General features: G+C 46.1%; 6 protein-coding genes across 6 annotated transcripts; 5 read left to right on the top strand and 1 right to left on the bottom strand.

Annotated features, from left to right (window-relative positions):
- Positions 1-354: 354 nt before the first annotated feature.
- Positions 355-3536, top strand: SERLADRAFT_418240 (polysaccharide lyase family 8 protein; the record flags this gene model as incomplete). Its single annotated transcript, XM_007323393.1, has 12 exons — positions 355-690; positions 744-869; positions 928-1040; positions 1100-1302; positions 1332-1640; positions 1694-1761; positions 1803-1944; positions 1998-2015; positions 2063-2106; positions 2158-2323; positions 2382-2465; positions 2520-3536. 12 exons carry the CDS (start codon positions 506-508, stop codon positions 3534-3536), a joined length of 2475 nt encoding a protein of 824 aa, XP_007323455.1.
- Positions 3537-4249: 713 nt separating this feature from the next.
- On the top strand, positions 4250-5667 carry SERLADRAFT_478629 (uncharacterized protein; the record flags this gene model as incomplete). The annotated part of the gene is made up of 4 exons (XM_007323392.1): positions 4250-4936; positions 5056-5223; positions 5285-5432; positions 5495-5667. 3 exons carry the CDS (start codon positions 4367-4369, stop codon positions 5399-5401), a joined length of 855 nt encoding a protein of 284 aa, XP_007323454.1.
- Positions 5668-5811: 144 nt separating this feature from the next.
- SERLADRAFT_453328 (uncharacterized protein) lies at positions 5812-6809 on the top strand (the record flags this gene model as incomplete). The annotated part of the gene is made up of 4 exons (XM_007323391.1): positions 5812-5908; positions 5962-6088; positions 6144-6594; positions 6642-6809. 4 exons carry the CDS (start codon positions 5812-5814, stop codon positions 6807-6809), a joined length of 843 nt encoding a protein of 280 aa, XP_007323453.1.
- A 1398-nt stretch (positions 6810-8207) lies between these two features.
- On the bottom strand, positions 8208-8884 carry SERLADRAFT_478628 (uncharacterized protein; the record flags this gene model as incomplete). The annotated part of the gene is given in 2 exon segments (XM_007323390.1): positions 8208-8550; positions 8568-8884. A coding segment is annotated over 1 exon segment (321 nt), but the record flags the coding sequence as incomplete, so codon positions are not given.
- Positions 8885-9649: 765 nt separating this feature from the next.
- SERLADRAFT_453327 (glycosyltransferase family 15 protein) lies at positions 9650-11098 on the top strand (the record flags this gene model as incomplete). Its single annotated transcript, XM_007323389.1, has 11 exons — positions 9650-9779; positions 9837-9976; positions 10030-10039; positions 10096-10126; positions 10185-10237; positions 10286-10359; positions 10409-10471; positions 10524-10616; positions 10671-10771; positions 10825-10993; positions 11052-11098. 11 exons carry the CDS (start codon positions 9691-9693, stop codon positions 11096-11098), a joined length of 870 nt encoding a protein of 289 aa, XP_007323451.1.
- Positions 11099-11496: 398 nt separating this feature from the next.
- Positions 11497-12945, top strand: SERLADRAFT_358375 (uncharacterized protein; the record flags this gene model as incomplete). The annotated part of the gene is made up of 3 exons (XM_007323388.1): positions 11497-12103; positions 12163-12460; positions 12523-12945. The coding sequence occupies 3 exons, from the start codon at positions 11711-11713 to the stop codon at positions 12840-12842; spliced, it is 1011 nt and encodes a 336-aa protein (XP_007323450.1).
- Positions 12946-13192: the final 247 nt, after the last annotated feature.

Here is a 13192-nt window from a genome sequence, read left to right as displayed (position 1 = left end):
ATGGCTGGATACATGGTTGAGAATTCAGAATACAAGGTCAAATACTCACTAGTACTCACTATCGCAGTTCACATTTGCGGGGAGAGTTCCTCTAAATGTATAATTGACTGCATTACAATATCAATAACAGAAATGTAAAAATCTTTCACCCCACTGAGGTCAATGTTACTCGAGATGTAACTTTTAAGTTAGATTACCTGTCAACACAAACGACAGTCTCCTGTAGACACCCCAAAAGATTCGAAGGAAGACAGTTGTTCCTTGAAATTCTCAACGAAACGTTCAGAGTCTCTCAAATACAAACACGACAAATCTGGTGCCACTAGTTGGACCTTGGTGGAGTCCCTTGGCCTTACTCGGCTGCGACCAGTTACGGTATGGACGCTATTCCTCTTCTTCGTTACGTTAAGTTCGTAGTATAAAATGCCCTTTTCTTGGCTGTTTATTTGCTCTTTGATCAATCTGATCAGCATTGGCGCACTGGGATTCGTCCCAAGTACTCAAAATGTGGACCTCGACGAAAGCTATCCTCACACTCCTTTGCTACAGCTCTTTTCTAGCAAATGCTTCATTTCTGGACAGTACTGGATCATCCAATTTCAATGCCCACACAGCTCGTCCACGATCTCATCATGCAGTGCGGAAAGCATGGTCCTCGAGGCCTCAGCTTCACCCTCGACTACCGTTGAGGTAAAGTTCTTACTGCAAAAATCTGTCCCAAGCCGTATAATGATTACATTCAGTACTGCATCCAATTCAGTGCAAAAAATTGATTCGACAACACTTCAGGACATCAACACTCTGTATCAGCGAAGGTTAACTACAATCGTTAGTGAGGTGACCGGCGATATCACGAGCATCCCTTCTTGGTATTTAGCCTACCCATTTTATTGAACGAAATGCCTTATCAATCCTTACGATTTCTAGGCTGTCTTCTCTTGGGCCTGATGGAAAATGGCCTGATTCGCAAATAAACTATACCAGTGGATGTGACGCAAGGCGTGCAAACTGGCCAGCACAAACTCACTGGCAACGTATCAGTATGTTATATACTGTACCACATAACCGTAGACATTTGTTTACATGCTTTTGTTACTAGGTACTATGGCGGCCGCTTGGCATGGTGGATTAGCTGGAGCGGAGAAATATGTCAACGATTCATCCGTAAGAAGCAACATCTCTCTTGCCATGGACTATTGGTTCGCCCACGACTTTACGGATATATCGTGTCTCGCCTCTGGAGGTACTCCCAGTTGTCCATGCGGTACCCCAGGCTTCTGGAACACGAACTGGTACTCTAATGTATGTCCCATCGCTGACATGACCAAAAGAACGGCAGGCTTACGCGGAATGTTCAGATCATCCTCATCCCTGTATTTGTCTCAGAGACCTGTTTACTTTTGAACGAAACTCTGTCGCCTACCCAAGTAGGAAACTGTAGCAATATCTCCCTCCGCGCTTATGGCACCTTTGATCACTACGTACATGGCTTGGGATATTTGACAGGAGCCAATACTCTAGATGTCGCCAAAGTTGGCATAGATCAAGGAATTCTTGCCCTCAACGTTTCGCTTATCACAGATGCATATCAAAGGATACACGAAACCGTTGTGATAGAACCGACTGTGAAAGCAGATGGGGTTTGTTATTGTACCAACCGATCCGAATCTATTTTTCATAACCACCTTTAAAGATTCGACCAGATGGTTCTTTCAGCCAACATGATGGAATCCTTTACTCAGGAAACTACGGCAAGGACTTGTATGTTGTTGCCTTTTCAACATCAAGTGCGCACTGACCAGGGAATTTAGCACCAATGATGTTTTGGATCTTGAAATTGCAGCTGGTGGCACACAATTCGAAGCTGGTCCTGAGTCCCAGAATGCCTTTGGCACCCTGCTTGAGGGCGATCTGTGGATGATATACCGCAATATTCGCACTCAGGTGATGTTTTTCGTGTAGTGCACACTTTGCAACTGAGCTGACGTCATTTGTAGGTCGTCCATTGGGACTTTGTAAGTTGCATCATTTGCTGCCAACGGCGTCTAATAACCGCTTTTAGAGTGTTCTGGGCCGTTTTATCAGCTTCCCTGTGGTCGACAACCAGTAAGTACACGTCCTGGCTCGACATTTTGTCCCACAAATCGTCCTCTGCAGGGCTACAGGTAGCACCAAGATCAACGTTTCCGAAATAGCTGCTCTCGGCAAGGAATGGAATTCGAGCGTTTTGACCCAGGTCGCAAACAGCCTATTACAAAATAGTTCAGATGCTAACCAAGGTGATATTGTCGGCAATCGTTTATACTATAATAGCGATTACATGGTCCGTTTTCCTATTTGCCTATGAGGTTTATCAGTATCAATCTGACAGTCTTCTCCAGGTGAATCGTGGTCCTGGATATGTCACCTCTGTTAAGATGTACTCGAACCGCACGCTAAACACTGAATGTACTAACTCACAAAACGTCGGTACACTCTTGAGAATCTCGTTACTGTATCGTTACTGATCTCTAGTATAGCCCCTCGGATTCCATTTATCGGATGGCGTTGTTTACACGTACCTGGAGGGCAACGATTATGAAGATATTGCTGCGGCCTGGGACTGGAACCTTATCCCTGGTATCACCGTAGATTACGGTGCTATACCTCTCATCTGCGACAATACGAGGCTTACTGGGATCGAGACTTTCGTGGGCGGAGCAACCGATGGCACAGTTGGCGCTGCAGTCATGCGATATACGAATCCCGTCACTCGTGCTTTGTCCTGGCAAAAGGCGTGGTTCTTCCTCGATGATGATGTGCAACACGTGATGATATCGCACATATCCTCAACTAGTGCTGCTCCAGTATACAGTGTCCTTGATCAAAAACGGCTTAATGGTGGTGTTTTTGTAGATGGAGTTGGGACTTATGGCGGGAACTTCTCTAATCCATCTTCTATGTGGCATGGAAGTGTTGGTTACGTGTTCCAACCGTCGAATGGGTCGTTCTCACTGTCTGTGGAGACTGGGTACCGAACAGGTAATTGGTCTAGCATCGGGACATCAACTCAGCCTCCTGCAACAGTGGACCTGTTCGCAGCTTGGATAGATCATCAAAACATCAGCACTCCCATTTCCTATACTGCATTTCCCAGTACCGATTTTGGCACATTCGTTTTAAAATCAAACCAAGCACAGATCAAAGACATCGCCAATGACCAGAACGTGTCTGCACTCTTCGATGCGACGCACAATACTGCGATGATAGTGTTTTGGAATCCAGCGGGTGGTGCCGTCTCCTTTGATTTCGATGGTGCATTTGCATCTCTCCATGTCACGTCCCACAGTAATGCAGTTGTCGTCTACCGCCTCAATTCTGGCAACGTCACTGTATCCGACCCCTCGCAGACATTAACTCAGCTAGTTGTTAATATGTCTCTGGGTAATGGCACCAAACCCAAGGGGTGGGGCAATGATAGCTCCAAGAGCCTTTCGTTTACTTTGCCTACCAATGGACTAGCAGGCAGTAGTGTCTATCAGGTTTTATCAGGGTGAATGACCATGGAGGTACTAATAAAAACCGGGCAGTCAAGTTGGTTATTCAATATTTCAATGCTGAAATATAATGGAAGCGGCTGATGCTGATGTTTCATGCTTATTGATTATTCTCCTGTACATAGAATGCGGTTTCGAACGTCAGAGCGTTAACACTGAGATAGTGAGATAAAGAAAATCTGCGAAGTAGCATCGGCAGTCGGAGGACAGCCGCGCACTTGTATTCACGTGTACTGGTAAAGTTTACAGTGCTAGTAGTAATAGTAAATTCTATATATATGACTTCCACTTGGACCCTTACTCCATCTCACTATCATCAACCATTCTGGCAAGGATTATCTTGCAAGCCATTATACTGATATCTGCAGCGACTGGAAACAGCCAAAATCACAACTTAGTCAGTCTTACTAGGTGGGTTCAAGTTCATTTTGACCGTGCTGCGGCGAGGACGCGGTTCAGCAGATTACTGACCACATAATACATCAGATATCGTGCTAAGAAAATATGTCTAGTGATCCAAAACGAGCAACCGTGCACGATGATGATGACGATGACCTCGATGATCTTGATGGTACGTCTTTGATCTTGTTTCCAGTTCATTGACTCTTCACACTAATCTATGTTGTTTAACAGATGTCCTAGATCAATTTACACCCTCGAAACCATACAACGCCTCTACTCTCACATCTGCGCCATCATCATCTGCATCTCCTCCAGTATCCAGTTCGCTATCTCCGCCTTCTTCAACATCGGCGGCAAAGGCGAGCCCTCCGCCAGTTGCATCTGCAGATGATGCAACACCTGAATGGGCATCAGAATTCGCGGAGAGCATGGAATCCTTCATGCGTGAGATAACCGCAGAGTTCGAGGCGGGCAAGGCTGGTGAGGTCGGTGCCGATACTGAAGGACTGGGTTCGGGGTTAGGTGGCTTGGGAATGGGATCAGGTGATCCACCAAAGGACGAAACGCCAGAACAGAAAGCTGAACGCTTGAAGCGCGAGGAGTCATTTGCGGCTGCTTGGGAAGCAATGCTCGTCGAAGGAATGAACGGGCTTGGAGTTGAGGAAGGGAATAAGGGTGCAACAGCGCCTAGCGCGAAGGCATCATCTAGCGGCTCAATACCTAAACCTGTCCCACCTCCTGCAGATGATTACCAAGCACGTATCCGGGCCACGATGAATAAACTCAAAGAAAGCGAGTCAACGCTAAATCAATCGCAAAATCAAGCGTCGTCAGATCCACTCGAAGCGCTCCTTGCTCAATTGGGTCAAGGTGGCCTGGAGGGATTAGGAGAAGGAGAAGGTGGAGAGGAGCAACTTCAAGGCATGCTAGAAACCATGATGGGTCAGCTGATGAGCAAAGATGTGCTCTACGAGCCTCTGAAAGAGCTTTCAGATAAGGTGAGCCTCCATCTACGAAACACGATGCCCTCCAACCATATCCTTTTTTTCCGCTTTATTTATTTATTTCGTCACTTGTTTCTCTTTATAATCAAGTTACTCATTTATCATGCTCTTAGTTCCCTGCTTATCTCACCAAAAACGCCGCAACCCTGTCGGCCTCCGATAAATCTCGCTACGAAGCACAAGTCTCCTGTATTGAACGTTTGCTCGTCATATTCGACGCCCCTGGTTACAAAGATGACAACAAAGAAAAGAAGGAGGAAGTGCTACATGCTATGAGCGAGGTAAACTACTGCACAGCTATGAATTCACGTTGACAGCAGTTCTTACTCCTTTTTTTCACAGCTTCAATCGCACGGCTCGCCACCCGAGGATCTCATGGGTCCTCTTCCGCCTGGATTCAGTATGGGGGCAGATGGATTACCGAACATGGGCGCCGGTGGGGATTGTGTCATTTGCTAAAGCTGAAAATATCGTCGTTTGAGTTGCTGCCGTATGTCCTGTATTCACACTGTGCTTTTATATGAAGGAAATAGATAACGCTAGGTCTGACAGAGTCGAGAGTATGCGTTTAGCTAACTGAATCAATGTCATGTCCCAAATGACAACAAGAACACCCCGAGAGTCTACAACTATTATTCTTATTTACTTGTGACAGAAGATCGCAACTAGCTAGTATACCTTACTATAAATGCATTACAGTAGCACGAGTACTGAATTGCCGGTGTAAAATGATCGTGTCCCAGATTTCTGTAGCTTAAGCTGCTGTCGGGTTGCCCGGGCCGCCTGAGTTCTAAACGAGCAGAAAACCGTGACCGTCCCATTCTTCCTCTCAACTTCAAGTTCACCGTTATCTGAACGCACATATTGATATGGCCCCTTTAAACGACACTGAGCTGTTTCGTTCTATTCTCAGGAAAAGTACGAACATTGTTGCCATAGCAGGGGCAGGACTCTCCGCAGCGTCAGGTCTGTCCACAGTTCCAATTCCATCTCCAACTTTCATGGACATGTGTAGTCAGGCATCCCAACGTTTAGGGATGCAGGAGGTCTTTGGAGATCGCATGATGCCATGAGTCTTGCTACCCCTCGAGCTTTCTTTAAGGATCCCAGTAGAGTGTGGCAGTTTTATCATTATCGGAGAGAGACGTACAGTGTTTATTATACGTCGTTTGTCGAGACATACTGACATATTCGAGTCTAGTGCTTTAAAGGCGGCACCAAATCCCGGTCATCTAGCCCTTGCCCTTTTGTCTGTTCCTGAACATCTCAAAATTATAGCCCCTGAAGCCAAGTTTACATTGGTGACTCAGAATGTAGATGGCCTCAGTGCTCGAGCTTCTAAACAGGTATCTCCTTTGCGGGAGCCCGAGCTCTTCGAGATGCACGGTCGTCTTTTTGACACTATATGCACTGTCTGCAATGATCGTAAAGCAAACTTTAATAGCCCCATATGCTCGGCTTTGGCTGGTACAGAGGACAACCTCAAGAACGATTCTAATATACCGTTAGAAGACCTTCCTCGTTGCTCTAAGTGTGCTGGCCTGTTACGTCCCGGAATTGTATGGTTTGAGGAAGTTCCTCATCATTTAGAGGAGATCAAAAAAATTGTCGACGATGCGGACTTGGCGTTAATTGTGGGAACTTCGTCAACAGTGCGTCTATGCAAAGTATTTGATTCTTTATACTTACAATCCGTAAGGTCTATCCAGCAGCTGGATATGCACATGAAATTGCGGAGCACGGTGGTACAGTGGCAGTATTCAACATCCAGCGAAGCGACAATGACGACCTTGCCCACTTTCTCTTCATCGGCCCCTGTGCAACCACTCTCCCCCACGTGCTATTGAAAGTCGATGTCACTGAATAGAAATTCTCTCTCCAAGGCTGTCATAGCTTCGATTGGCAACAGCAAATACATTCAACGTGTCGGCACGCTTTTATCGTGCTCATCACTGCCATACTTACACATTTATGCAGGATCTGGTTAAGGTAAGGGCAATACTAACGTAAACGGAAGGTTGTTTTAAGCCTTTCACCACAGGTCCAATGACATACATTGAGATTGAGGTTGATACCTTGAGAAACATTACTTTCGTAAGCGCGCATTTCATTGTTGTACGATACATATGCCGAAGAAAAAAGAACAGGTGGTTCCCTATAGTCGATACACCTTTCAGATGCTCACTTCTCTTCTTCTAACCTTATCGTCTACCAAGTTGTTGGTATGCACATATTTTACACCTGGATAACTAGTGATAAGATGCTAATGATTCTTCGCGCAGTCCTAGAAACTTCGAATTTGTGAAGTACTACTTATTCTCTCGGTGTAAGCATACTACGCTAAGGACTGGAAGAAGGTATATCAAAAGCAGACATGGTCCCTTCCAACGTCATCCCCTGAAACCCAGAGGTTACCTTCGTATCATCTTGTGGCATGCTAGTCGGCCTATTCTTAGTCTTTTCTCGCTTCAGACCAGCTCGTTCCAAGAGTCCGATGGAGTATTGGGAAACGGATGTGCGAACCGACTTGGGAGATGCTTCGTTAATGCTGGTACATTCCTGTTCCTGATCGATGGTGCTGACTGACTCCGCTCTCGACCTGGCGTTCAAGAAGTCTTTTGGCACTGCAGTGTAACTTGCAACGTTGCGAGTCCCCCCCAAATTTTCACTCTTGTGCCTTCGAAATCTGTACTTTGGTCGAGTGAGAGTAATGAACCTTGTGTCAACCTTGATCTTTTTCTGTTCTGACGGCATTTTCTGGCTTTGGGATCGTAGGATCCGTGTCTGCGGTGGGGATGACTGCCGTCTCAACGGTTCACGATGTAGCTTAGGCTGAGCGATACAGACTTTGTCTGACATTGGGGCTGGCGTGGGGCTGGACGGCAGGTTGCGTACGCGTATTCGTGCACTTCGTCTGCGTGGTGGGGCTTTCTCTACTTCATCCACACCCTGAGACTCGTTGCTGGATACACGCTGCCTTTTGGAAGGACGACGTCGGGGTGCACCCATTTCTTCATCTTCTTCTTTGAGCATAGTTAGCCTGTGGGGGCTTGAACAATTATAGATGTCGTGCGAAGGCGAACGCATGCGCATGGCGAGTGGACTGGAAGGCGGGCTACTGTTGAATCCTAGGATGCCATCTTCCTTAGCGTCCTTGTCAAAATTTACGTCTAGGTCTATGCATATATCTCTATTCAGGCTCCTTGTACGAGAAGGCTTTGGTGCGGGAGGGACCGCGCGAAGATCTCTTCCTGGTGCACGGATTCCTACGAGAACTTCGATGCTGTTTCTTATCAGCGCATCGCTGACGTCGGTACCCACAGGAATTTGAAGTGCAGCGGGAAGCCTCTCGTTGAGTGCTTGCGCTACCTTGATAAGTTGAATGCGCGGCATGGTAAGCAGGTCCTCATGGCAGCAAAATGGTGGGACGGCGAGAGAGGTGATGATGATTGCACCTGATTCAGGGTCTTCAGTTTGTAGAGCAACTCCTGGGAGTGGTGACCGTTGAGTCATTGCGGGAAGTGCCATATTCTTTCCAGGCGCAGGTGTATCTTGTGTAACAGGCAGGACGACCCGCCTGGGGTGCATATCGGAGCCTCGCAAGCGATCGAGATTCATATCGTCGTAGGAGCAGGAGCGTGAACGAGACCGTTTCCCCAAAGTCACTGGGGACTTCAAGAAGTTGATGACGAGCTGACGCATGGGTGTAAAAGGCTTCTTGGATTTCGGTTGGTTGAACATGATGGTAATGGAGAAGAAGTGAAAAACGGGCTGTACGGGAATATATAGGGCTGTATCGCATCGATGTAGTGCGGCTGACATAGGCGTCGCTGCGAAAAGGTGAGTGTCAGCCGCCTATTCCAACACACAAGCTGGACCATAATTATTGCAGTATTTCGGCATCAAACCAGGAGTAGGCCTGGCTGTAGCGGGATGTCGTAGAGTAACATGGCTTTATGAGCATGTCACCTGAATGGTAAGCAGTGATCTTCCTATAAATAATACGCATAGTCTGGATAACATAGGTTCGCTCACTAAATTTTCAGAATAAGATCATCATAACGCTAATCCTGCGCACAAAGTATACGCATACTTGGTGTCTTTGCATAGTTCAAGTTCACGACATCACTGTTGCTCATCATGGCGCGTTCAATAAAGCTGAATCGAATATCACGTGTATAACATCAAAATATCACGTGACTCGTTTTACGACGCGCCCGCTCAAGTCCTCTTGTTGCATTACCACCTACTTCAAGACCTTTGCACCTCCCGTCAACGTGAAATACTATCCCGCCATTATTACAGCTGATCTCTATTGCGAAGAAACACAGTACTAGTACTGCCCTCTTTATAGGGCTTCATGCAACAAACTATCTCACTGATCATGAAAGCGGCTCCTAGGCGTCCGCTCTTCGTGATGTTGACTTTGGTACTGGCGCCTACCTTTTTCTTCTGTAAATTTATTGATGTTGACAATGCTTAGGCACTTCTGTACTACACACTAGGTACTTTATACGACGGTAATGATCACTTATCTTTAGGTCGGTTGGGTGCATGGTATCTGCCATATAGCTCAATGGCAGTGGTTGACATACCTGAAAGTAGGATACTTGGGCTTATAGAACGTATCAACTTCTGACTACTTTGGGTTAGACACAGTGGTATCGAATGAACAACAAAAACGCAAAGCAAACGCTACTCTTCTTATGCTCGCTCGGAACAGCGATCTAGCCGGGGTCATCAGCAGTATGGAACAAATGGAGATAAAATTTAACAACAAATTTAGGTACCCATGGGTTCTTCTCAACGAGGAGCCCTTTACGGACGACTTCAAACGGTAAGCGCATCCAGTAGATGTTTGAAGTAACAACTGGTTAAAATATGTTGTTTGCAGGCGTGTCAGTATAGTGACGGATGCGCCCGTTTCTTTTGGACTCATTCCGCACGATCATTGGTTCCAACCTGACTGGATTGACGAGTCAAAAGCTGCGCTAGGTCGTTATAAGTTAACCAGACAACGGATCATTTATGGCGGTGAGCTTAATCCTTGATAGAGGGTTTGGAGACTTTGATGATCCTCTGTTTAGGCAGTGTATCGTACGTTTATAGATTACAAACGTTGGTTTGTGTTGACGACCCATGTACCCTTGTAGGTACCGGAACATGTGTCGTTTCAATTCCGGCGTAAGTTCCTTTAGTCAGCATATTGGCGTTAGGCAAGCTCATTCGTCGTACTTGTCAGTTTTTCTACAGGCACGAGCTTCTGAAACAATATCAGTGGTACTGGCGGGTGGAGTGAGAATGTAATTTTCTCAAGTAAACTCGAGGCTAACTTCAAAGTAGGCCTGATGTTAGTTATTTCTGTGACCTCGACTATGATCCATTTCTTTTCATGCAGGACAACAATAAACTATATGGTAACCATTCGCATCTATTGTCAAGGGTTTGCAATGACATACAAAATAGGCTTTACTATATCCTTGCTAGAATGGGCACCTACTATAGCAACACTCTGGGGGACAGTAAAAGGTGCAGCGAGCGACACCAATAGTGATCTTCTCCGTTGACATTCATCCCACAGACTTCATTGCCCAAAACCCTCAATACGTCGCAGAAGGCAATGCAATGCAATTTCTCTCGGATGATGCTGGCGACACCTACAACCTGTGCCATTGTGAGTAACCATAACCTTACCTGTAGGTAGTTAAATAGGTTTCGTTCCGCTTAGTCTGGAGTAACTTTGAGATAGCCAACATGGACTTTTGGCGGGGCGAGGCATATTCGAAGTATTTTGAATATCTTGAAGCAAAGGGTGGATTTTATTATGAGGCATGTTTCTCCATGTCATCCCTCGTCCTTGCGTATCTTAAAGTCTCCTATAGCGTTGGGGTGACGCGCCTATCCATAGCATCGCCGTTTCCCTATTTGCCAAGAAAGACCAAATACACTTCTTCAAAGACATCGGCTACAGACACAGTCCTTTTCAGCACTGCCCACAAGGGAGTAACTGGACAGAAGGTCATTGTTCGTGTGACCCACATGACAACTTCGGTAAGCCGTCCTCCAAACTGTTTCATGCAAAGATTGAATCCACCCTGCCTTTACTTAGACTTCGCGAGAGGATCTTGTTTAAAACGCTGGCTTCAACAGTCTTAGCTGATAACACCCAATAGATATGTATCTCGAGAGCTACAGGCATGAGAGTGGGTTAAGAAACGTGCATTTGTATTTATTCACAACAAGATCTGAGGTTTGTACTCTACCAGTGTAATTTGTAAAAAATTGGTATATATCATCATTCTCGAGTTTGTTCAGGCAAGCCATGTGATATACATTGTCTCTTGGAGAAGTAATCACCCTCTCTGTCTACTTTTTGCAAGTGACTAGCATGGGGGTATGCCGTTCGTGGGAGTGTCCGTCAGCGGTTAATCGCACTAAAGAAAATAAACTCAAACATTGATAACTCCAGTTCCCAGTCCCCTCTTGAGTCGCCAGGCTACCTAAGATGCATGAGCAGAAGTCGCAAGAGACTTGGAACGCATTTTGCTGTCATGTGAAGGAATCACGTGAATAAAATAAAATGGCACGTGACTAGGTTAAATGATCGACCATCCACACGTCATATGAGCTTTTCCATGACGCTCGCCTGGTCCTTCAGGGTGTATATAAACTGGTCAACCGTCCATCGACACCAGCTACCCCGATATAACTATCTTCTGACAACACCCATCGGTGCACACCATCGCTCTACGTATCTATGGAATAGACATGTCTGCAACAAATGAAACGTCCATACCCACGACTGGTACTCGATCTGTTCTTGACCAAGAGCTTGATTGTTTTCTAAAATCCCAGCCATCTCTGCACCTTGGAGGTGACGATAAGTTTACGGATGAAAGGCGTAATCACGCCAAAGTCTTCGGCATCCACAATCTACCCAAGGACCGACACGCCCCTATCCATCACGTCGAGTTCACGGCTTTGCGCGGTCCGCACGGAACAATACCGGTGAGGGTCCTATATCCAAGCTCTGGGGAGGGAAGGAAGGAGAAGGGTCAAGCAGGTGCTTTAATTTACTTCCATGGTGGAGGATATACTGTTGGTACAGTAGATGAATTTGAGAATGGTTTGAGGATTGTTGCAGAGGAAAGTGGGCTACAGGTCAGCATCAGTTTGATTTCTTCCGAGCCTTCGCTTATCCCCTCACCTTGTATTGTTAGATATATGCGGTTGAATATCGTCTCGCTCCCGAGTATCATTTCCCAACCCAGCTTGATGAGTACGCCTGTGTTCTTGAAAATCTCCGATCGACGTTTGGCGCTTCGCGAGGCGTACATCCGGATAGTGTTCTTGGAGGTGGGGATAGTGCAGGAGGAAATATGACTGCCGCAATATCATTGCGCCTGCGCGATGAAGGCAAGAAACCTTTGGCAGGACAAATTCTCTTATATCCCGAGGCGAGACTCCCGTTCGATACCCCAGCGGCCAGTGAAAATAATACGGGACTCTATCTTGAGTGTAAGTGTGCTACATTGCGTTCTATTCAAATGCCAAATAAGTGAGATGGTAATGATGGCTAGGCAATGGCATATTTTCGTTTGGGTCCAATTACCTTCCTCTCGGTACTGTTCCTTCACACCCCTACGTCTCTCCTGGCATGCAACCAATTTCGTCTTTGAAAGACCTTCCACCGGCGCACATTTATACATGTGGCTTTGACCCCCTCCGTGATGTTGGCATCGAGTACGCGCATAAACTAGAACGTGCTGGAAACACTGTCAAGTGGACGCACTTTGGAAATCTTACACATGGGTTTCTGCAGCTCGCCCCTTGGAGCGAGGAGGCTATGAAAGCAACCAAGGAGGTTGGTAAACATACAAGGAATTTGGTGTATTCTTGATAGTCGCGATGATGATTGATACTATTCTTACGGGTACAGTACTCTTTTGCAAAATGTTCTTGAGCCAACTGGTCAGAATTCAAATCGATGCTGAATGGTTAAATTCATGAAAATAGGAGTGAGTCTGGCTGATGGATCCTCAGCACCCAGAAATTTAGCATATGTACTTCACGTTTACTCCGAGTACCATAGGCTGCTTCAGAGGTGTCAGGTAATATATATCAATATTTATGAGCATGTCTATGGAATGGGGGAAACGTCAGAACCAAAATTCAAAACCTTGGTGCATACATACATTGTGCGTTACCTCATATCGTCAATTCGAAGTTTACACATTTTATGTCGTTCCT

The sequence above is a fragment of the Serpula lacrymans genome, assembly GCF_000218685.1.
Source record: "Serpula lacrymans var. lacrymans S7.9 unplaced genomic scaffold SERLAscaffold_15, whole genome shotgun sequence".
In the NCBI taxonomy this organism is placed as follows: domain Eukaryota; kingdom Fungi; phylum Basidiomycota; class Agaricomycetes; order Boletales; family Serpulaceae; genus Serpula; species Serpula lacrymans.
The sequence above is the reverse complement of the archived record's forward strand: the minus strand, read 5'-3'. Positions and strand labels throughout refer to the sequence as shown.